At 44.4% G+C, this 22,500-nt stretch overlaps 1 protein-coding gene across 1 annotated transcript in view; it reads right to left on the bottom strand.

Moving 5' to 3' along the window:
- Nucleotides 1-22,500, bottom strand: part of LOC147022886 (dynein axonemal heavy chain 9-like) — a 318,333-nt gene that overhangs the window by 80,663 nt on the left and 215,170 nt on the right. The window contains exons 59-61 of the mRNA XM_085890311.1: nucleotides 14,327-14,562; nucleotides 7,311-7,433; nucleotides 5,326-5,479 (exon numbers count right to left, since the gene is read on the bottom strand). Of these exons, the coding sequence (XP_085746437.1) occupies nucleotides 5,326-5,479; nucleotides 7,311-7,433; nucleotides 14,327-14,562 (513 nt within the window). The remainder of the gene's footprint in view (nucleotides 1-5,325; nucleotides 5,480-7,310; nucleotides 7,434-14,326; nucleotides 14,563-22,500) is intronic.

Below are 22,500 nucleotides of genomic sequence, written 5' to 3'. Positions count from 1 at the left end.
ACTTCGTACCTCCAGGTGCGCCGGTACCTCCTTCGAGACCCGAGGGCGAGGTTCTGGCGGCAGGAGCCGCATCGATGCAACGGGAGCGGCCGTTCATTGCTTCCCGCGACGATGATGTACGGTTCGGGAGCAACGGGAGCCATGCCAGCCGCGATGAGCTCTCGGCGCTTCGGCTGCGCTCATGGTGCAATGCGCGCCCGTGTCGTTCAGGCGATTTCAGCGGGGAATTGCAGCGAGCCAGTCGCGTTCAAGAAGTTCGCGGATCGCGACTGTCGACGACAAGCAGGTCATCGCTACGTCGTGACGACAACCGAGAGACGGACACGTGATGTGGTTCATGGGTTGCTGTTCGTTGCGTATTTGATTTTCATTGCTCAAGTGATGCAGTTTAACGTTGTTGAAATAAATGCCGACAGTTCGTGTGTGAGAATATGTTTGGCTGGGATCAATCAATGGGATTTTCGTTATGACCGATGTGATATGAAGGCTTTGGGGGCGATCGTGGCAAATAAAGAGGTTTTATTGACCTCCCGCTGCCACGGGCCACGGGTTGTTACTCTGTCATGTGTGGGGATTTTATCGGAAGAACGCGCTGTACGGGAAAAGAAGTTTGCAATTGCGCAGACGATGTTCTTGTTGATTTATGAAATGGCTGGATTGGATGTGTGGTTTGTATGGGATTGCTACCGTCTAATTGCCGTGTGGGTCTCGGAGATCGACTCAGAGCCGGGGCTGGTTCGCTGTTCAGCGTTACCCCCACCTCTGGTTTCGGCAAGGACAGACGTGCCTGGCGCCTGGGGCACAACTCTCTGTTCTCGCCTGAGGCCGTTTGGGCGTACGTTGGAATCTCAGCTGATTGTAATGCGTGGGTGTTATGGGGTTGCTGGTGCACCCAGCCAGCGCGTTGTTCAGCGTCCCCGCCCAAGGTCAGTCGGGTTTTGCGCTTGCGCCACAGCTTCCAGACAGCGGGCTTCCGGGCTCGGAATGTTTATCTGATTCGAGTCTGTCTGGGGGAGATGTGCCGCCTTGTCGGCCGGGGGGCGTTTGATGGTGCCGGGGGAGGTTTGCTCGGGAGGTCGCCACGACCTCGCCGGACGGCGTGTAAGCACGAGCCGCCTGGAGGCGCTTCTGCTGCGTTGTGATGACCTGTGCTTTTTCTTTTTGGGGTTATTGTCGGTTTTGTACCTTGTCTGCTTTTATTTCATGGTATCCTATGCTGATTATGCTTGTTATGATGATTGTCATTTAATAATCATGGTTTTAGGAGGGAGGAGTGTGGTGTAGCGGGCCTGCGGGGGCAGGGCATGATGTGGGGAGCGTGGTGGAGGAGTGGTTTAGAGTGATCACGTGCTTGCACGGGATATAGGAGTGCACGCCGCCTGAGGCGTTGTAGTAGTTGCTGTAGCCGTTGTGGCCTGGGAGCCTGTAAGTCGTGTGGCTTGTGGAGTGCATCGCGTATGTAATAAAGGGGAGTTACGGGCAACGTACGCTCACGCTCTCGCTCGTGCAATAAAGCAGGGTTGAACTGTTCCCCTGCTCATGTCTGCCTTGGAGCACCTCTACCACGACACCACAGAGTCAACCCCACCTGATGTTAATTCAGTGGCTGACAGGGCTTGAACTCAGGACTCTAAGATCCCAAGCCAGCCACCCTAACCACTAAGCCAACACCAGGCTTAGTATGTATATGATGGATTCAATTCTATTCCAAATTAAGGGGCTTGCAAATGAACAACTCACAACAATATCCAAGAGTATACAATACCTGGAATATTGTTTTGTGAGTCAAAAGGAGATAATAAATTGTTCAACATTAATTTTCCCAACTGTTGCCCAAGTATGAATTCTCACAATGCCTTCAATGCGTTAATTCCTATCAACTCAGCTGCTGTCAAGGTGGATAGCTGTATATATCTCAACAGGGTATAACCAAACACCACATAAGGGGTAGTGTGCAATGGTCAGAGAACATTGCTATCAACACCACTCCTGGGCAGTGTCGTTTCTACCTTCATGGCTTCATGAGCAGCACAACAATGGCTCTTCCTATCTCCATTTATTTAAATACTACCAATCCATTTTCTAGAGTTATTGATCTCAACCAATGTTCCTCTTTATAAAAGTCAGGAAAAAAAAAAAAAACAATAAAAAACTCAAAACAAATTAAAAACATGTCGGGATGGAATCCCCCAAAAAACAATGAAACAACGGAGGAATGATACCACAATACGACACCCCAAACCTTTTTATGGCTTTCCATAATGGCATCCTTGTGATATTTTTTTCCATTTCAATATCCCACAACAAATATCTTCTTTCGGGTGCAGTACAAGGCTGCGGAGTTGCATCATTGGCTGAGAGTGTGGCCGTGCCACTGATGCCGTGCCCCCCTGGTGGTTAGGGCAAGAATTTGGAACTTGGTCAGGATGCTGGCGATAGCTCGCATACTCTTCGTGAATTACATCATAGGATCTTTAATGTCCACCAACTAATGATGGCAGATGGGACACCCAGCTAGTTTAATATCCATCCGATGAACAGCACTCTCCCCTATGAGACATCCAGGTGCCAGTTTGAGATCTGGGCTGAGATTTCAACTTGGGTGAGATGGCTCAGAGGTGAGTGTGGATACCTCGAGGCCATCCTGCCAGCCTAGTAACAATTGTATGAAGATGTATCTGTGGGAGTGAGTTGTACATTTGTAGTGTAAATAATAATAACCATTCCTTTCATGCTGTGAGGCATATAGGGCTGCCGAGAGAGTTAAATTTTGCTGAGTACAGTCCTGGACCGGCCGCCACTCGAACGCAAGACACGCAAATGGTTCGTTACCCCGGTAACCTGGTACTCATTTTGCCGACCTGGGAAGGATGACAGGCAGAGCTATCCCCACCTGGTATTAATTCAACAGTCGAGTGGGATTTGAACTCAGGATTCTAGGATCTCAAGCCCACCACCTTAACCATTAAGCGAACACCAGGCATATATAATATCCTTGGTTTATTAATTAATTTGGATGCTTGTTTCAAACATGTGGAAATTGTTCATTGTCATGTGGAAATCAAGTGTTGAAGAACTTTGGTTCGTGCACGTATTACAGGGTGTTCCAAAAAGACCCGTACAACTTTGGTTGTTAATATATTTGGAACCACAAATGATACAATGACACCCTTTGCTTTAAATGAAACAGAAACTCATAACATCTTGTGCACACCATCAATACACTTCAATGTGAGCTCCGTTTGCCGCAAGCAGGACATCAAGGCGGTACATGAGTTCTTGCCATGTTTGGCTCAGCATGTTTGCGCCCACCAGTGTGCATGCAGCTGTGATCCGAGAATGAAGATCCTGCATATTTGCCACCTTCGTGATGCAGACAACATCTTTGTATTGACAAACCCACACAGAGAAAAAAAAATCAAGGCGGGTTATGTCTGCTGATCGTGGGGGTCAGGTGGTTGGTCCATCTCGGCCAATCCAGCGACCTGGAAATTTTTCATTCAGGACGGCTCAAACAACTAAGGCCCAATAAGGGTGAGCACCGTCCTGTTGAAAAATGATATCAGGCTGCAGGTCTTCAATCTGTGGGAAGGCGAATCCTTCCAACATGTTCATGCGAAGTCTTGAGGTCACTGTATCCTCCGCAAAGAAAAACAGACCTACCAAGCAGGCGTGGAGAAGGCCACACGGCACATTAACCTTTGGACTGTCACGTATGTGTTAAATGACCACGTGGGGGTTTTCAGAGACCCAGATCTTCACGTTGTGCTGGTTGACAATACATGAAAGCTCACACACACATGAAAGCAAGCAAGCTTCGTTTGTGAACATGAGCTTTTTCAGGTAATCTTTGTCATCCTCTATGCGACTGAGAATTTCCAAGACAAACGCCTTACGTTTGGGTCCGTCATTTGATTTTTGAGTTCCTGCAGAATCTGCACCTTATGGGCATAAAGCTTGTCTTTTAAACTAAATCCTGTGTACGGTGGTGTTTGGTAGTCTCAGTTCTCTGGATGTGCATCAAATTGGTTTTCTGGGACTTTGTTGAAATGATTCACTCACTCGTTCAACGTCTGCTGCACTTGGGCTTGGTTGACCAGTACTTTTCTATTTCTGACAACTTTCAGTCTCCTTAAACCTCTTGTACCACTCTCTGATACTGGTCCGCAATGGCGGATTCCTTCCATACCTTGTACAAAAATTACGCTGAACTTGCGTATCGGATCTCGTCTCAATGAACCGTTCAACGCACTGAGCTTTCTCCTGTGTATTCGCCATTTTATTTTACATTTAACCACCAGACCTGAAAACAAAGAAAACTTTATGAGTTTCTGTATCATATAAAATAAAGGGTATCGTTGTATCTTTTGTCGTACGAAATATATTATTACAGCTTTATAAACTGTATGCTGAAATTGAAATGCACACAGCACATCGACTCTTGGAATAGTTATTTCCGTAATGTACGTTAAGAATAGCGCCTTCCCTGTAGGGGTTATGTAATTAAATGCATTGGGTTGGGTAGTTTGCACCCCCTCTCAACTTGTTGGGATAATAACCACATCAGTGCATCATGACGTGTGCCGTGACTGGCATCAGCACGTTGGGCGTGTGTTGCTTCACTGCCATGGCTTCTCGGCATGTTTGAATAATACCAGCGTTCTGGAACCCTCGCCGAGGCCATGGCTTTAGAATTGCACACCAAATTCCCATTTATTGTTTAAAGCCCCACTAAGTCCTTGTTTGTCTGTTCATCTTTATGGACGTCAACCCTGTACTGCAACTTATTTTCGTCTACCCCCATACTGTATTTTGTTTCCCTTATCCCTGTTCATCCCCCTCCACCTGAACACGACCGGTATATGGACCAGGACATGACACAGCCACTCTACAATAATTGCCCCATTCCCTGGCTTTGTGCAATGAACATTTATGGACACGTGAGGTTCGTCCCTGGTGTATGGGAATAAAAGTGATTTTCCCCATGGTAAATGTGGAGCTCCACTCCCAGCGACAGCCAGAAGGATGAATTGAGTGCATATCCGGATGGGCAGTAGAATGGACGGGGCTGCAGGGGCATCTTCCAATGGCTGGCATGGGGCCAGCTTGTAAGATCTGACGTAGCCCAATAGCTGGTCCCAGGCTGCCTCGGAATATCTGACGTATGGCTCTTTGGCCCCTCCTTCTCCAGGGACTATAAAGCTGTGCCCGATGTGCTGGTTTTCTGTCTCTGCCCTGGTCATCACTCTGATTTTCTGCCCTGGTCCTGGATGCTCTGCATCGCTCTCTCTCTCTCTATCTCTCTGCCCTGGTCATTGCTCTGACTTTCATCACTGGCCTCGGACGCTTTGGTTTACTGGCAGAGATTTGCAGCACTCGTGGCTGTTTGCTGGCTGGTTCCAATGGAGCTCTTGGACTCTCGGTTGTGGAGTGCAGTGTCGGGGCCATTCCGAAGAGCAGCAGGGAGAGTGGTATCAGGCTTGGGAGGGTGAGGGTTCCATGTATGGTAGGCCGAGGCCACCCTGCCCCTCCCAATTACCTCCACTGTGTGGTCTGATGGATATCCTTGTCATGTTATCTGGTAGGTAAGGAATAGGTTTTACAGTTAAGTCTGCAACTTGTGCATTTTCTTTGCTTTTTGTAAATACACACCTTGATTGCTACCTTTTATTGCATTTCCCCTTTTTCTGCCCCGGTTGCCCTTTGACTCTATTAAAGCCCTCAAGTTCCCTTCCCTCTTTCCCCATACTCCAAATTGCTTGCTGTAAATAAATTGCCTTGTTCACATTTTCCTTTCAATCTGCCTGTGTCTTTCCTTTCCCCTTCTTGGTCCAACTGTCCGTATATAGATTAGCCGGGAGAATATAATTCTCCCAACTAATTGGCTCTCACATCAGTCTGGCATTGTGCTCGTGGTAAGCTCGGCCACCTTAATCAAGATCCAATAAAGATAAAAGCAGCACAACGGCTGAGGGCACGATTCCCCAATAAGGAGACTGCATGTTCCCCAGTTAAACGGTAGTCAGACGGAGGACACTGGGTCATATCGTTAAATTGTTGGCGTTCATTGTCGATTAGCAACCCACTGCGACACGGACTTATTCGTGTGCGACGGCCTCGATTCCCGGTGAATCCGGAAAGAACTGGAGGATACCCCCACCCTCGCATCCCTGCGACCCTGGTTCCACAACAATATTAACAACCAAAGTTGTCCAGGTCTTTTGGAACACCAATTTGTCCTTGTCACACACGCAACCTGTCCACCAAATTTCATCCAAATATGTCCATAACTTTTTGAGATATCCTGCCTAGAGACAGGCAGACATACAGACAGACAGATGTGAAAACACAACCCCCATCCACCTACGGTGACGGAGGTAATTTAACCCCTCAATAATGCCCTTTAAATGTAGTGGATGCAATATTTGATTATGCAGCACAGATGACCTAATCGACAATTTTTCAAGGAGGATTAACTATGTTTGGGAACAAAAGACACAACATCGGACAGTGGTTTTTGGTTTATGCTTCTGTCATCCTCAGTCCTGTCCATCATATGGCATATGGTTCACGTTTTTTTTTTTAATTTCCTCTTCAATTCAGAACCTGGCCCTTAAAAACAAACAAACTATATTCCACTTTGACATCCTGAATTTTCATTTTATCAAACACTAGCGTGGATCGGCTTGCTATATTCTCGCCTCTCCGCATATTGTTGCAGAGATTGATGTCATACATTTGCTGTGTTGGCATGATTTACACCAATCATAATAGAAACATTTCTTTTCGACAAATTTATTTGTTATGTTGGTGAAATATTTATATGGAATTTATTTTTGATGTAACAAGGTCCAAGTGGTCGAAATGGTCAAGCCGTCTCATTTGTCTGAAGGGTGTAAGGGGTCTCAATGGTGTTAAGGTCTAAGGCATCTAAAGGGTATCATGGTGTTTTTGGGACTTTTGGGTCTTTTTCAGTCTTCAAGGTCTTTTGGGTCTTCAGGGTCCTTGGAAACATCTGGGTGCTTGGGGTCTTTTGGGTCCTTGGGGAATTTTGGGTTATCTGGGTCTTTTGGGTCCTCGGAGTCTTTTGGGATCTTAAGGGTCTTGGGGAATTAACGTTCAAATAGGACTTGATTAATAGGCATATAGTCTTCACAAACTGACGGACAGCTTCAACGCCTCACCAACCATGCTTTTCATTTAAAAAAAAAAAAAAAAATATATATATATATATATATATATATATATATATATATATATATATATATATATATATATATATATATATATATATATATATCCAGAATCACCTGTCCATTTTGGTGGTTTCTTTTGCCAATAAAGGTCGCAAAACAGGATCGATGGTTTCTTCCAAGTTCTCAATCAACACCGTCCCACCAGCAGCCAGAGCCTGTTCAAGAACCCTCAGGAACCTATGGCAGCAGAAATAACATAAGTTGGATTGTACTTGTATTTTAAAAGCAATGTCATGTTTATTAAAATACAGATAATTAGCTCTCATTTACAGCTGTGCTGGCTTACATATATATATATATATATATATATATATATATATATATATATATATATATATATATATATATATATATATATATATATATATATATATATATATATATATACCTTCTCCATTTTCTCATTTTCACCATTATAGAGTTGATTCGACTGAAGAGCTTCCTTCTGGAAGCGACAATTCTCCCAGATTATGGACGGGTGAATTCCCCCAGAATAGGCGAATTTTAGTCAGACTTGTAATGCCCCCTCTGCCACCGGAAGTTGTTCTTGTTTCGTATGCAGCCTGTGGCTGTTGTATTTACACATTAAACATGTCAAAATATGAAATCATACAATAATTACCTTTAAAAGAGTGAAACCGCATTTTGAAGCCATTCATCTTCTGTGAACGTATTATTTAATTATATTGGGTGAGAAAAAATAGCTTTTTCCAAATTTTTATCTGATTTAATTCTAGTTTTCGACACAATTATTTACACCATGAGTTGCAATCGTCAAATATGGAATCACATCTTGAAAATCAGCTTTGAATAAGCCTATACGATAATCTTGCCAGGAGTCAATGACATTGCACCTTGCTCTCACACAGCCAATCAGTCCATCCAGTCCATTGGGACCATACTCTGTACAGAGCGTTGGTGCTGCCGAAGCAGTCTCCTTGGCGATTGGGCACAATCCTGTACAGGTCGCCACTCTGACGCAGGATACTTGAATGACTTGGTCATCCCAGCAAGCTGGTACTCATTTTGCCGACCTCGGAGCCAATCAGCATAACAGCGAATGGATGAATGGACAGCCATCCTTGTCATATCTATACTACATGGCCAAAAGAATGTGGACACCTGCTCGTCCAACATATCATTCCAAAATCATGGGCATTAATATGGAGTTGGTCCCCCCTTTGCTGCTATAACAAAGGTCGGCGGACTGCCAGATGGTGAAGTGTGATTTATCACTCCAGAAAACGTGTTTCCCCTGCTCTAGAGTCCAATGGCGGTGAGCTTTACACCACTCCAGTCGACGCTTGGCATTGTGCATGGTGATCTTAGGCTTGTGTGCGGCCGCTCGGCCATGGAAACCCATTCCATGAAGCTCTCGATGAACAGTACTTGCACTGACATTGTTTCCAGAGTCAGTTTAGAACTCAGTAGTGAGTGTTGCAACCGGCGACAAACGATTTTTTCCGTGCTATGTGCTTCAGCACTCAGCGGTCCCGTTCTGTGAGCTTGTGAGGCCAACCACTTCGTGGCTGAGCTGTTGTTGCTCCTCAACGTTTCCATTTCATAAGAACAACACTTGCAGTTGACCGGGGCAGCTCAAGCAGGGCAGAAATTTGACGAACTGACTTGTTGGAAAGGTGGCATCCGATGACGGTGCCACGTTGAACGTCACTGAGATCTTCAGTACAGCCAATTCTACCGCCAATGTTTGTTTATGGAGATTGCATGGCTGTGAGCTTGATTTTATAGACCTGTCAGCAATGGGTGTGGTTGAAATAGCCAAATCCACAAATTAGAAGTGGTGTCCACATACTTTTGGCCATGTCGTGTATATACAATACCAGTCAAAAGTTTGGACACACCTACTCATTCAAGGGTTTTTCTTTATTTTCACTATTTTCTACATTGTAGAATAATAGTGAAGACATCAAAACATTGAAATAACATACATGGAATTATGTAGAACACAAAAAAGTGTTAAACAAATCAAAATATGTTATATATTGTTGTGGGCCGGGGGTCGGGTGAGAAGACTACAAGGTGGGGGAAGCTATCTCGGCTCCCACCAGACTCTCTGGAATTGTAGGCCGTCACACACGGATAATTCCGTGACACGGCGGGTCGCTTAACCGACCGTGGACGCCAATAACTCAACCGCGTGACCAAGGGCCCTCCCGTCTATGGGTTAATCGGGTTACCTAATTAATCACGTGGTTTAATTACCGGGAAACATGCCCTCGGTACGCCTTGTCCGAACCGGATCGGATGCAGCCGAGCAACACTGCCAAGAACGCACCGGCTAAAAGGAACGGATCGTTGGGAATAAAGTCCCGGCTAAGCTAGGATTCGGACCATGCTGGATCAATGGAAGAAAAGACAAAAACGAGCAGGGAACATTCCTAATAATGATTTATTAAAAATGGGCGAGGAATGGTATGTGGAACGATCAGGATTTATTGGGGTGTGTTGTGCAGAGATAGGGGAGAGAGAGGTGTGGTGCAGCAAATAAACAGGCAACTTACAAAAGGGGACACAGAGCAGACTTAACGCGAGAATAATAACAATAATAATAATAACAATAACGAACTTCTGCAGTCTTACTTAAGCAGACAGTCACCAGGACATAACACACACACACACACACACACACACACACACACACACACACACACGCACACACACAAAACCTGATGAAGAGGGAGTATTGGAACAAGAGGGGAGAGGAGTTGAAGCGACGATCTCGGTACCTTTAATCTTGATTGCATGAACGCGCCACCAATACGTTTCGGGGGGGGGAGGGGGTGCCCGTGGTGCGGTACCGATAGTGGGCGCATTGTCTCTGGTTTCAGCAGCGCGGGTGGAGACCATGTTCGTGAAGGAGGGGCTTGAGTGGAGAAGGGGCGGAACCCAGACAGCCGGAGGTGTGTCGTGCAGAGAGACGAGGCGAGGCGAGAGAGGCGGAGTCCAGGCAGCAGGAGGCGGGTCATGCCGAGAGACGAGGGTGAAGCGAGAGAGGCAGAGTCCAGGCAGCAGGAGGTAGCTTGTGCAGAGAGACGAGGGTGAGACCAGAGCGAGAGAGCAAAAAAGAAAGAGGCGGAGGGACCGCTCCGACCTTTATAGAACTTGTAGCGCGGGCCGAGGGCCACCCCGAAGCGAAGCGTCATCACCTGAATCGGGCGCTCCGATTGGCCCCAACACCTCACCTGGCCTGATCACCTTGGTCGGAAACCGCACCACTTCGTTTCCGGCAAGGTCATCTCAAACAGCGAACATATTTTGCTCCAACCCCACGACATGACACAAATCAGCCACACCAAAATTGGCACGCGAATCGTCCCACAAAAACCTCCTGGCAACCGGCCGAGGGTCCCGCATGCCCGCTCGGGCATCCGACCAGCGCCAATCAACGCGCCCGCTCCACGCGCGCCAATGTGGCCCGCACTGTACAACATTCCCCGGCTTGATTGCGGCTTCACTAGCCAAAGAGAGGAGAAGACGTTTACCATCCGTAGGGAATCCGCTGCTGCCAGCGAGGGCTGAAGGTACATCGTTATGGATAAATCCATGCATGTTTCACGAGTGGCGTACGTGTCTGCCTTTGAGCACATTCCATACAGTGCGCGTGGTTCGGCCATTACGCATGTGGCCAGCGCCCGCATTCGCACGACTCTGCTAGCGTGTGCGTGGGGCGAACACCATTATGGGTCAAATATTTGGTTGAAAAGGAAAGCGCCGCTTTTACTCTGCACACTCGTATCCCGTCGCCTTTATCGGCCTCCGTACGCATTTCGTGCAGCGTGGGCGTCGTGCTGGCTGCGTTTCCTGTGTTGTGAAAAACACCACTGTGCAGCCTCTTAAGAGAGATTCATTCGTATGCCTTTTTAATGCAACCGGCAATCTTCTCCAGATCATCAGAAGCTCGAGTAGATAATCCCGCACTGCCAAGTGCACTGTATGACTCACTGCACACGTTGGGTTTCGGGCTAGCTTGAGAACGAGGGCTCTGCGCTGTTCATGCCCGTGCGTCATCGTTTCCTCGCAGCGGAACGTGCTATCCTCCCTGAGGGCCCATCTCACAGCGAAGGCACACGTGGCTCAGATTTACCTCAGGAATAATCAGAAGAGTAGAAATGAAATGAAGAAAAAATGACGTAAGCAAACCAAGCTATGAGATCATCGCAACGCCCGCCCCTATTGTCCCACTAGACAAAAGGAAAGGGACAATCTACACGTATATTAATGGAATAACTGTCTTGGGACCACTATCTGTTGGATGCATGTGGTTCCAAGAACCGCAACAATATTTTACATTCTTCAAAGTCGCCACCCTTTGCCTTGATGACAGCTTTGTACACTCTTGGCACCCTCTCAACCAGCTTCATGAGGTAATCACCTGGAATGCTTTTCCACTAACAGGTGTGCCTTGTTAAAAGTTAATATGGCTCAAACACATTAAGAATGAAAGAAATTCCACAATCAGTTGTGCTGTGACAAGGTAGGGTTGGTATACAGTAAATAGCCCTATTTGGTAAAAGACCATTATTTTGTCTGTACTGTCGTAGTCCATATTATGGCAAGAACAACTCAACTAAGCAACTAGCAATGAGAGTTCATCATTATTTAAGACATGAAGGCCAGTCAATGTGGAAAATTTCAAGAACTTTGAAAGTTTCTTCAAGTGCAGTCGCAAAAACCATCAAGCGCGATGATGAAACTGGCTCTCATGAGGATTGCCACAGGAAAGGAAGACCCAGAGTTACCTCAACTGCAGAGGATAAGTTTATTAGAGTTACCAGCCTCAGAAATCGCCAATTAACTGCACCTCAGAATTCAGCCAAAGTAAATGCTTCACAGAGTTCAAATAACAGACACATCTCAACATCAACTGTTCAGAGGAGACTGCGTGAATCAGGCCTTCATGATCGAATTGCTGCAAAGAAACCACAACTGAAGGAGACCAATAATAAGAAGAGACTTGTTTGGGCCAAGAAACACGAACGATGGACATTACACAGGTGGAAATCTGTCATTTGGTCTGATGAGTCCAAATTTGAGATTTTTGGTTCCAACCGCCGTGTCTTTGTGAGTCGCAGAGAAGGTGAACGGATTATCTCTGCATGTACGGTTCCCATTGTGAAGCATGGAGGATGAGTTGTGTGATGGTGTGGGGGTGCTTTGCTGGTGACACTGTTGGTGATTTATTTAGAATTCAAGGCACACTTAACCAGCATGGCTACCACAGCATTCTGCAGCGATACGCCATCCCATCTGGTTTGCGCTTAGTGGGACCGTCATTTGTTTTTCAACAGGACAATGACCCAAAACACACCTCCAGGCTGTGTAAGAGATATTTGACCAAGAAGGAGAGTGATGGAGTGCTGCATCCGATGACCTGGTCTCCACAATCACTTGACCAAAACACAATTGAGAAGGTTTGGGATGAGTTGCACCGTGGAGTGAAGAAAATGCAGCCAACAAGTGCTCAGCATATGTCGGAACTCCTTCAAGACTGTTAGAAAAGCATTCCAGGTGACTACCTCATGAAGCTAGTTGAGAGAATGCCAAGAGTGTGCAAAGCTGTCATCAAGGCAAAGGGTGGCTACTTTGAAGAATCCAAAATAGAAAATATACTTTGATTTGTTTAACACCTTTTTAGTTACTACATAATTCCATATGTGTTATTTCATAGTTTTGATGACTTCACAATTATCCTACAATGTAGAAAATAGTAAAAAAATAAATAAAAACCCTTGAAGAATGAGTAGGTGTCCAAACTTTTGACTGGTACTGTAAATATGTATATATATATATATATATATATATATATATATATCATACATACTTGGACAGTACCAAGTTTGATTTAAATCCCTGAACCCAGATTCAAAACATTAAATTATTCTGGCTTCCAGACCATGTGTCCGATCAGCTTGAAATTGAAAACATATATTCACCATGACCATGAGATAATAATTGTGAAGTTTCACATCGATTGATGAAGCAGTTAAAAAGAAAGTATTTTTGAAAGATTTTTCTTTCAATTCAACATGGATGTGACCATTTAATTAGTCTTGAACACCCTGGTATCTCCAAGGATTGGGGCACCTGGTGGGTGAAGTTTCCCCTCGATCTGTCAAGCCGTTCTGGAGAAGAAGATTTTTAAAGGTTTATTCTTAAAAAAAATCATAGCTGCAAAACCATGCGACCTACAATGTCATCGGTGGAGAACTTTTTGTTCCTCATGAAAATACAATCATTCCGGTAAAGTTTTGCCTCAATCTGTTCAGCCATTTCGGAAATTTTTGAAGGCTTTTATGTTGAAAAAAAAGTGGCTGCTGAACGATGTGACTGATGACATCATCCCCCCCCCCCCACCCTCATACAATTTAGCTCTAGATGACCCTCAACATTTTTTTATACTGATCGGATAAACCATTTGACGGATGCAATTAGGACGTCATTACGAAGCCACCTAAGACATCATCAAAAAAAAATCCCATGGGAAGTACTTGACATGTGCAAAGTTTCAATTTTTTTCCATGGAGCAGTTTTGGAGATACGTAGGTCCAAAGTTTTCCCTTTTTTCCAACATGGCTGCCACACCGTGTGACCTATGACATGATAATTATCATTAAAACGTTCTACATGAGCAGTCGCACCTTTGGTAAAAAAAAAATTGTGTCAATCGGATGAGAGGTTGCAGAGAAAATTTGCACAGACAGACATACGTATTTATGGACGGACGGACGGAAGGACATCCTGAACCCACAATGCCCCCGACGACGTCAGTGGAGGCAAAACAAGAAGAGAAGGGGAAAAAAAGGATTTTGGAAGAAAAGGACAGGAAAATGCGAAGGGGGGAAAAAAGGATTTTGGGAAGAAAGGAAAGGAAAAGGAAGGGAAATGTTTAAAGAAGGGGTTGGGGGGAAGGAGCCAGGGTGTGATGAGACAAGAGTGATGGTGAAAAGTTTTGTCTTTTTGCTTATTTAACATGTTGATGACTCCAAATCATGTAATTTCTTGACTGCAACAATAAAGAAAGAAACCACTCGATCAAATATTTTAATCACCCCTTTTGGTTGATATGAAGCACATGCAGTGCTTCTCCAAATTTGGTCTTGATCCACTTGATTCCCTGCATCTGTGGGTCCACAAGGAGTGGCCATCGCTGACAGAATGTTAAAATGGTGGCATTTTCGGTGGACATGCAATCAGCCGGTAGACCCTGGTTCTGCCAGAGGGCTACTGTTACATCTTCTGTGAGTAGGGAAACTGGATCAAGGTTTGGTGTGACTTGAATGGGGACCTGAGAAAGCAAGCAGAAAACAAAATAGAACAAATTAAAAATACCTCAACTCAACCTCAGGTTGTGTGTTTGGTGGTCTGATCTAAGCACGTACCCAATGATATCTGCATACCAGATTCAAATTCCATATATGGCGTTCATTTGTCTTTTAATGTCCTTGTCACATGTAAAAGTACACTGATATCTCAATGTCTTTTTACCTCACACACGTGAAGTGAAAAGCGGGGTTACGCAATTGGTTCACTTCTCTCTGTCTGTCCTTCTGTCGACAAACATCAGTTTATGATTAACAGCTTAATTTCAATTGAAAGTAATATTTTTTAACACGAATCGGAAAATGAGCCTGCAGTTTAGCAGGACTGTCTTTGAATTTGTCCCAATTGTACAGGTGTAGAGGAGCGAGATAATTTTGTTTTTTTACTTTGCCTCTCTGAGAATCAAACAAAACTGAAAATCATTGCAAACAGAAAACTTCATTCATAAGGATGTCATAAACACACAAACAACAGGCATGAAGAACTATGTAGTGTACTTTCAATGGACGAGGTGTGTGTGTGTGTGTGTGTGTGTGTGTGTGTGTGTGTGTGTGTGTGTGTGTGTGTGTGTGTGTGTGTGTGTGTGTGTAGGTGGAGCTTCAATTGTTACAGCAGAGGATGAGGATGGCACCACGAGAGCTTCAATCCATTTGGAGTGGGCATCAACTACGATAACGAAAAGCTTCCCTTGAAATGGACCAGCATGGTTGATGTGTAGTCTGGACCATGGCTTTGATGGCTACGACACTCAGCTTCATTATGGGAGAGCCCAATGATTTTGAGAGCCTTGCTTTGCATGGAATCAAGAAGGACAAGATGCGAGGCAGGGGTGCTATCCCAAAGGGAGAGCAGTACTACATTAACCTGCAAATGAAGGCTTTGTCGGTTCAAAGTTCAGATTGGCCAAGGAAAAACCTTGCACAATGGAGGATGCCCACTCAGCAGCTGGCTTTGGAGGCCATCTTGGAAATATGGTCTGCCCAAAAATATAATGGCTGATGGTGAGGCCAAAACATTTGAGTGAATCAACCTCTTCAAGTGGTTTGTTTAGGAAGTACATGGGAGGGTTTGCCAGAAGGTCCTTTCTGAGAGACAGGGTGAGTGTGTGGGATTTGTTGTGGATGAAAAACATATTCCAAGTGTAATGTCTGCAGAGGGGAAAGAGGCTGCTGCTTGTTTGTTTGAAGGATGAGAAATAACATGGCATCGGGTGAAATCATCAGCAAAGAGAAAAACAGGATTTTCCAGGGAATTAGAAAGATCATTGATGAAGATGAGAAACAAGACTGGGTCCCAAGACACTGCCTTGGGGCACTCCAGCCTTGACAGTGAGAGGAAATGAGAGGAACCTGTTAAAAGCTGCATACTGATTGTAGGACTAGAGGAGGAAGTTTGTGATCCATGAGAGGTGGGAGCCAGCTTGGATGCCATAAACAGAGAGTTTGAAGATGCCAGACTGTATCAAATGTTTGAGATATGTCCAGAGACAGCCCTGATTTCATGTCTGACATTGAGGGCTTACATCCATTGTTGGCATGATGATGTAAAATGGTGTAATATTTTGTCCTAGTACTGCTAAATGGAAGGGTTTTGTAAATTCACTGGTCTACAAAAATAGGTTTTTTTTTCTTGCATGGACTTTGGAAACTGTTTTTGGCTAATTTGGGGCTGCTGAATCCAAATCTGAGCTCAGATTTGCTCTATCACATCAAGTTTTTGTGCTATCTGTATGCTCCATATTCATGGATTTTTACAAAAGTTGACCATCCAGTCTGGCAATCTTGGTGGGGATAAAACAGCAAAAGCTTGATTACACTGAACAACAAAAATTTTTTACTGGAGATGTGTAAAGTGATTTAGACTAATTTGGGTACGCTGATTTCAAAAATCATAACCGTTTTGCTGTATCACGTCAGGATTTTCAGTAACAGAAATATTCCCATTGCCTAGAAGTCAGGATTTCAATGAAATTTACAAAAATTCATTTATTCATTTATTTCATCATGAATGCTTCAAAATTATAGAAATTACAGAAAAACTCCACTAGAATGTAATTAAAAATGCTTTAGGCATTTGGCTTTGCGTTTGTGCTGCTCTGTGTCAGTTTCACGATGCAGGAACCAGCAGAAATCGCCCATCATGTTCGGGTTGTGCCGCCCTTGGTAACGCGTCTCCATGAGTGAAATCTCTTGGTGGAATCGCTCGCCGTGCTCGTCCGAGACTGCTCCCAAGTTGTCAGGGAAGAAGTTCAGGTGCTGGTGTAGGAAATGGATTTTCAGGGACATCCTGGAGCCAAGTTTCCTGAAGGACTCCAGCAGCTGCTGCACTATTTCTTCATAGTTGTCCGCGCGCTCGTTCCCCAAGAAGTTGTCCGTCACAGCTTTGAAGCTCCTCCACGCTGCCAGCTCTTTGGGGTTTAGAGTTGTCGGAAAAGTTTCGTCCTTCATAATCTGTCGGATTTGCGGTACAACAAAGACACCAGCCTTGATCTTGGCCTCCGACAAGGTGTTGCCAAACTTTTCCTTGAGGAAAACCCACGCCCATTCAGATCCATTGCCCGTACAAAACTTTTCATCAAGCTGAGCTTTATGTGGAGTGGTGGAAGGAAAACCTTGGCTGGGTCGACAAGGGCGACATGCTTCACGTTGTGTCGACCAGGTACATGCTCTTTTCGCTCTTCCCAATCTTTCTTCGTCCAGTGATTCTTGTCGTCTCTGCTATCCCAGAGACAAAGGAAGCACATGTATTTCGTGTAGCCTGACTGCAGCCCTAACAACAGCGCCACCACTTTCAAGTCTCCGCAGATGTGCCAGTTGAAGTCATTGTACTTGATGGAATCAAGCAGCTGCCGCATAGTCTCATAGGTCTCTGTCATGCCGAACGCGTGAGCCAGTGGGACTGATGGTTTCTCGTTGCCATTGTGGAGCAAAACAGCCTTCAAGCTGTTCTTCCCCGAGTCGATGAAGAGGCGCCAGTCTGCAGGATCGTGATCACACCCAAGTTCTTTCAACAGACCGTTGATGTCACTGCAGAATGTCATCGTGTCTTCCATCTCAAAGAACTCAGCCATGTCTCTGTGACGTGCTCTGAAGAAGGATATCTTGGTGTTAGGTTCAAGTAGATTCCACTGCTGCAGCCTTGATCCAAGCAGCTCTGCCTTCGCCTTTGACAGCGAGAGATCTCTTACAAGATCATTTAAGTCTCCCTGGTTCAGAAGGTGTGATTCTTGAGTGTCGGGTTCAAAAGGTTCATCATCACCATCCTCTTCACCACTGCTTACAGCTATGTTCTGATCAGCTGGAGGTGTTGGAACGGGGTTCTCGTCATCATGAGGCACAGGTTTACGAGCAGAGACGCAGTCAGCGTACTTGATGTGACCTTTATTCTTCTTGTTGAAGCCGGCGATGCTTGTGCAGCAGAAATAACAATCATCATGATGATTCTGCGGCTCATGCCATATCATGGGCACCGCAAATGGCATGCTCGCGCGCTTGCCCACCAACCACTGAGTCAAGGTTGTGTGACAGCTTGTGCAGCAGATGTGTGGTGCCCAGCTCTGTTCTTGGTCCCCCACCTTACACCCGAAGTAGTGAAAGTAGGCGGCCTTCATTTTCACTGCTGTAGATATACTTCGCTGTTGATCTTTTTTGGTATACCGACCACAGACATAACAGAAGTTGTCAGGATGATTGGTACAGGAACGCCTACTCATCTTTATCTGAAAGAAAGAAATATAACACAAGTTAACAACAATTGTACGAAATAGACATGTTAAAGACATATGTAAATTTCATTGAAATCCTGACTTCTAGGCAATGGGAATATTTCTGTTCCTGAAAATCCTGACGTGATACAGCAAAACGGTTATGATTTTTGAAATCAGCGTACCCAAATTAGTCTTAATCACTTTACACATCTCCAGTAAAAAATTTTTTTTGAAATTTGTTGTTCAGTGTTATTCAAGTACCCATAGCTGTAAACAGCCCCTATGGTAAACAGCCTGCCATGAGCAAAGTGCAGTTATTGTCTGATTCTCTTAAAAGAATCAACGTATGCATCAGTAGTTTACGTCTATGACGTATTTGTGATTTGCAGCTGTGAAGACTACCTAATCTCGCGAGACGCGAGCATTACTGTATTACGCGATTCTCAGTGGGCGGGCACAGCTGACTCAGTGGGGTTGTTTATATCGGTACCTGGTACCTTACACTGTAAGCTAGCTATGTCTACACCTTCAAAGAGAAGAAAGTGCTGTAACGACCCAGATATCTTCTGCTATATCTGTGGATGCTTCACTTTAGCACCTCAAAGACGCAACATCACTACATTCGTCAAGAGAGTGTACCGTGCCTACTTTAAAGTACCGCTTGGAGACCAGGACAAAAACTGGGCCCCTCATAAAGTATGCACGACTTGTGTCGAAACTCTGAGATCATGGTCTCAAGGAAAGAATGCTAAGCTCAAGTTTGGTGTGCCGATGGTTTGGAGAGAACCAAACAACCACCTAGATGACTGCTACTTCTGCCTTGTAAATGTCAAAGGATTAAATAAGAAAAACAAGCAATACATGAAATACCCTAGCATACCCTCTGCGATACGGCCAGTTCCTCATTGTGACGAAATACCTGTACCTGTTTTTACCAAGCTCGCAGAGATTGATGAGGAAGCACTTAATTCATCCACATCTTTATCCGATGATGATGATGAAGAAGCAGATGCAGAGTACAAGCCATTGGATTCGTTTTTTGATCAACCTTCTCTGTATAGTCAGCCTGAATTGAATGATCTGATCCGAGATTTGAATTTGCCAAAACAATCTGCTGAGTTGTTGGCTTCCAGACTGCAAGCGAAAAACCTTCTCAAACCTGGCACAAGTGTCTCATTTTATCGCAACAGAGAGGGCAGAACTGAGGAAGTACTTCCACTCTGATGGTCAACTTGTATACTGCAGTGATGTTGAAGGGCTTCTTCTCGCTATGGGATTGCCTGTGTATCATTCAAGTGAGTGGAGACTTTTTATTGACAGTTCGAAAAGAAGTTTGAAATGTGTTTTACTTCACAATGGGAACATCTATGGATCCATCCCTATAGGACACTCAGTGAACCTGAAGGAGAAGTATGCAAACATCAAGGTTGTACTTGAACGATTGAAGTACCACGATCATGAGTGGTTGATCTGTGTGGATTTGAAAATGGTGAACTTCCTTTTGGGGCAACAAGGAGGTTACACCAAATACCCTTGTTTCCTATGCTACTGGAACAGTAGGGCTAAGGAGGAGCACTAGGTGAGAAAGGAATGGCCATCAAGGAAGAGTTTGATACCTGGTGACAAGAACATCACTAATGAAGCACTGGTTGATCGGAAAAATATCATCCTTCCACCATTGCACATTAAACTCGGTCTGATGAAGCAGTTTGTTAAAGCTCTTGATCACACTGGAGACTGCTTTGGCTACATATGTTCAAACTTTCCGAGTCTTAGCGACGAGAAGAAAAAAGCAGGGATATTCGACGGACCTCAGATCAGAACATTACTCAAGGACCCACACTTCGTTACGACGATGACCGCTGTCGAAGCTCGAGCGTAGAATGCATTCACTAATGTGATGCAGAATTTTCTTGGGAACAAGAAAGATGACAACTACCGAGAGATTGTGGAGGAGCTGCTCCTTAGTCTGCGAGCGCTGGGGTGCAGAATGAGCATCAAGGTGCACGACTTGCACAGTCACCTGAGCGAGTTTCCAGATAACCTTGGAGATGTAAGCGAGGAACAGGGTGAACGTTTCCATCAACACATTAAAGTGATGGAAGAACGTTATCAAGGTTGTTGGGACTCAAATATGATGGCAGATTACTGCTGGAGTTTGATGAGGGATGTCCCAGATGCTGTACATAAGAGATTGTCCACAAAGAGGAGGTTTACTATGTTGTAATACGATTACACCTGTGCCTTTGGATGTTTACGCTTTAAAGTACCAGTACTTATTTTGTTATATTCGCATATTTTTGCATTTATTGCTGCATTCTGAATTCCGTGAAAAGTCACAAAACTCAGAAAAATGCTTTGAGCTTGAGTGATGTACACCATGTTAAGGGGAACTTTTTCCGCCTATATATTTAAATTCATTTAGTGTAATTTGTAAACTTTTCATACATTAAAAATATCGAGAAAATGTGTAAAAATATGTGCAAGCAAGCATGGATTATATGTTAATGTATGATTAAATATTGTAATTGAAGTAGGTACCTTTCATTGTAAACATTTTTGCATCTATCGATCTTCGAATGCAACAGTGTTTTTCAACTTCGAGTGTAAAATTGCTGTTTTCTCAAAAATAATGATTTTTCATAGTTCAAAAACCTGATGTGATCGGCAAAAACTAATGACAGATTTGGATTCAGCACCCAAAAGTTAGCTAGAATCCGTTGAAAAACCCCATGCAAGAGAAATCGTGTTGACCAGTGAATTATTTAACAAAGCAAATCGTTTTCCGATTCATGTTCAAAATATAACATTCAATTGAAATGAAGTTGTTCCTCAATCATCTTATTCTTCTTGCATATGGCAGCTTGGCTTCCGGGGTAGCTATCATTTCTTGGAAGCGTGACTGAGTCGCTGATGCAGTGCCCCTCTACCAGTACACACTGGTACTCATTTCGCCGACCTCGGAAGGATGACAGGCTGAGTCAACCCCCTGGTGTACTTAATTCAGCGGCCAAACAGGGCTTTATCTCAGGACCCTAGGATCCTGAGGATCCCAAGCCGCCGCCCTAACCACAAAGCCAATACCTGTCTTTCCTTGATCATAAACTGATGTTTGCAAACATAAGGACAAATTAACAGACAGAAGTTAACCAATTCCTTAACCCCATTCTCCACTTTGCGCAGCATGGTAATAAACAGAAAGAGAGGAAAAAAATTTGTGTTTGGGGATGGGGGGGGGGGAGGTGAAGGAAAGGGTAGGAAGTTGAAAACGGCATCCTTTGTGCATGTACATAATCATAAGGTGCCAATATATAGATAACGAGAACAGGCACTCGGTAGAGCGCCTACCTTCGCCGCCGCAACTTTTTTCCGGGCACATTTGAAAAACGTCATTTTTAAACGTCCATGACGTCACAACCGTCAGTCCGATTGACGTCAAATTTGGTGTGTAACCTCCTTGAAGGCAGTCCAACAAAATGGAATGATAAACACTGAAAAATTAAAAAGTTGAAAAATGACGTCATCTTTTGACGTCATTTTGACGCACTTCCGGGGACGTCACGTCCAATCGGGGACTACCATTCTGAAAGCTCGTAGTTCACTGAACGTTTTAACGTTGGTTTCATGTCAATAGTTCTATTAGATCTGAAGCTCTGCCTACAAGTATATTTTGACCTTGAGTGTGACCTTGACCTTGACTACAGAGTTAATTGGCAAAACCTGTACATCAATAAACAGATATTTTGGTACTGATCCTAATGCCTGGATTTGGGAGACTTTGCTTTATAAATTATATAGATATTTGAATGTAAAATATCAGGACATTTTAGCCACAACTGAAAAACGTCATGTTCAAACGTCAATGACGTCATAACGGTCAGTCCGATCGAAGTCAAATTTGGTGTGTGACGTCCTTAAGGTAAGTCCTACAAAACGGTATGATCAAAACTGATGAGATCGAAAAATGAAAATTTACGTCATCTTGTGACGTCATTTAGATGCACTTCCGATGACGTTACGTCAAATCCGACAATACATATCCGAAAGGTATCTCGTCATGGAACAATATGGCGGTGGTTGCATGTCGATAGCTGTATTATGAAGGAAGTTATGCTCAAAAGAGTGTTTTTGACCTTTTCATGACCTTGACCTTGACCTTTGACCCGATCGCTCCCAAAATCTAATCAAATCGTCCTT

This window comes from Eptatretus burgeri, chromosome 7 (assembly GCF_056783735.1).
Source record: "Eptatretus burgeri isolate ZD-2024b chromosome 7, Ebu_testis_v1, whole genome shotgun sequence".
In the NCBI taxonomy this organism is placed as follows: domain Eukaryota; kingdom Metazoa; phylum Chordata; class Myxini; order Myxiniformes; family Myxinidae; genus Eptatretus; species Eptatretus burgeri.
The sequence above is the reverse complement of the archived record's forward strand: the minus strand, read 5'-3'. Positions and strand labels throughout refer to the sequence as shown.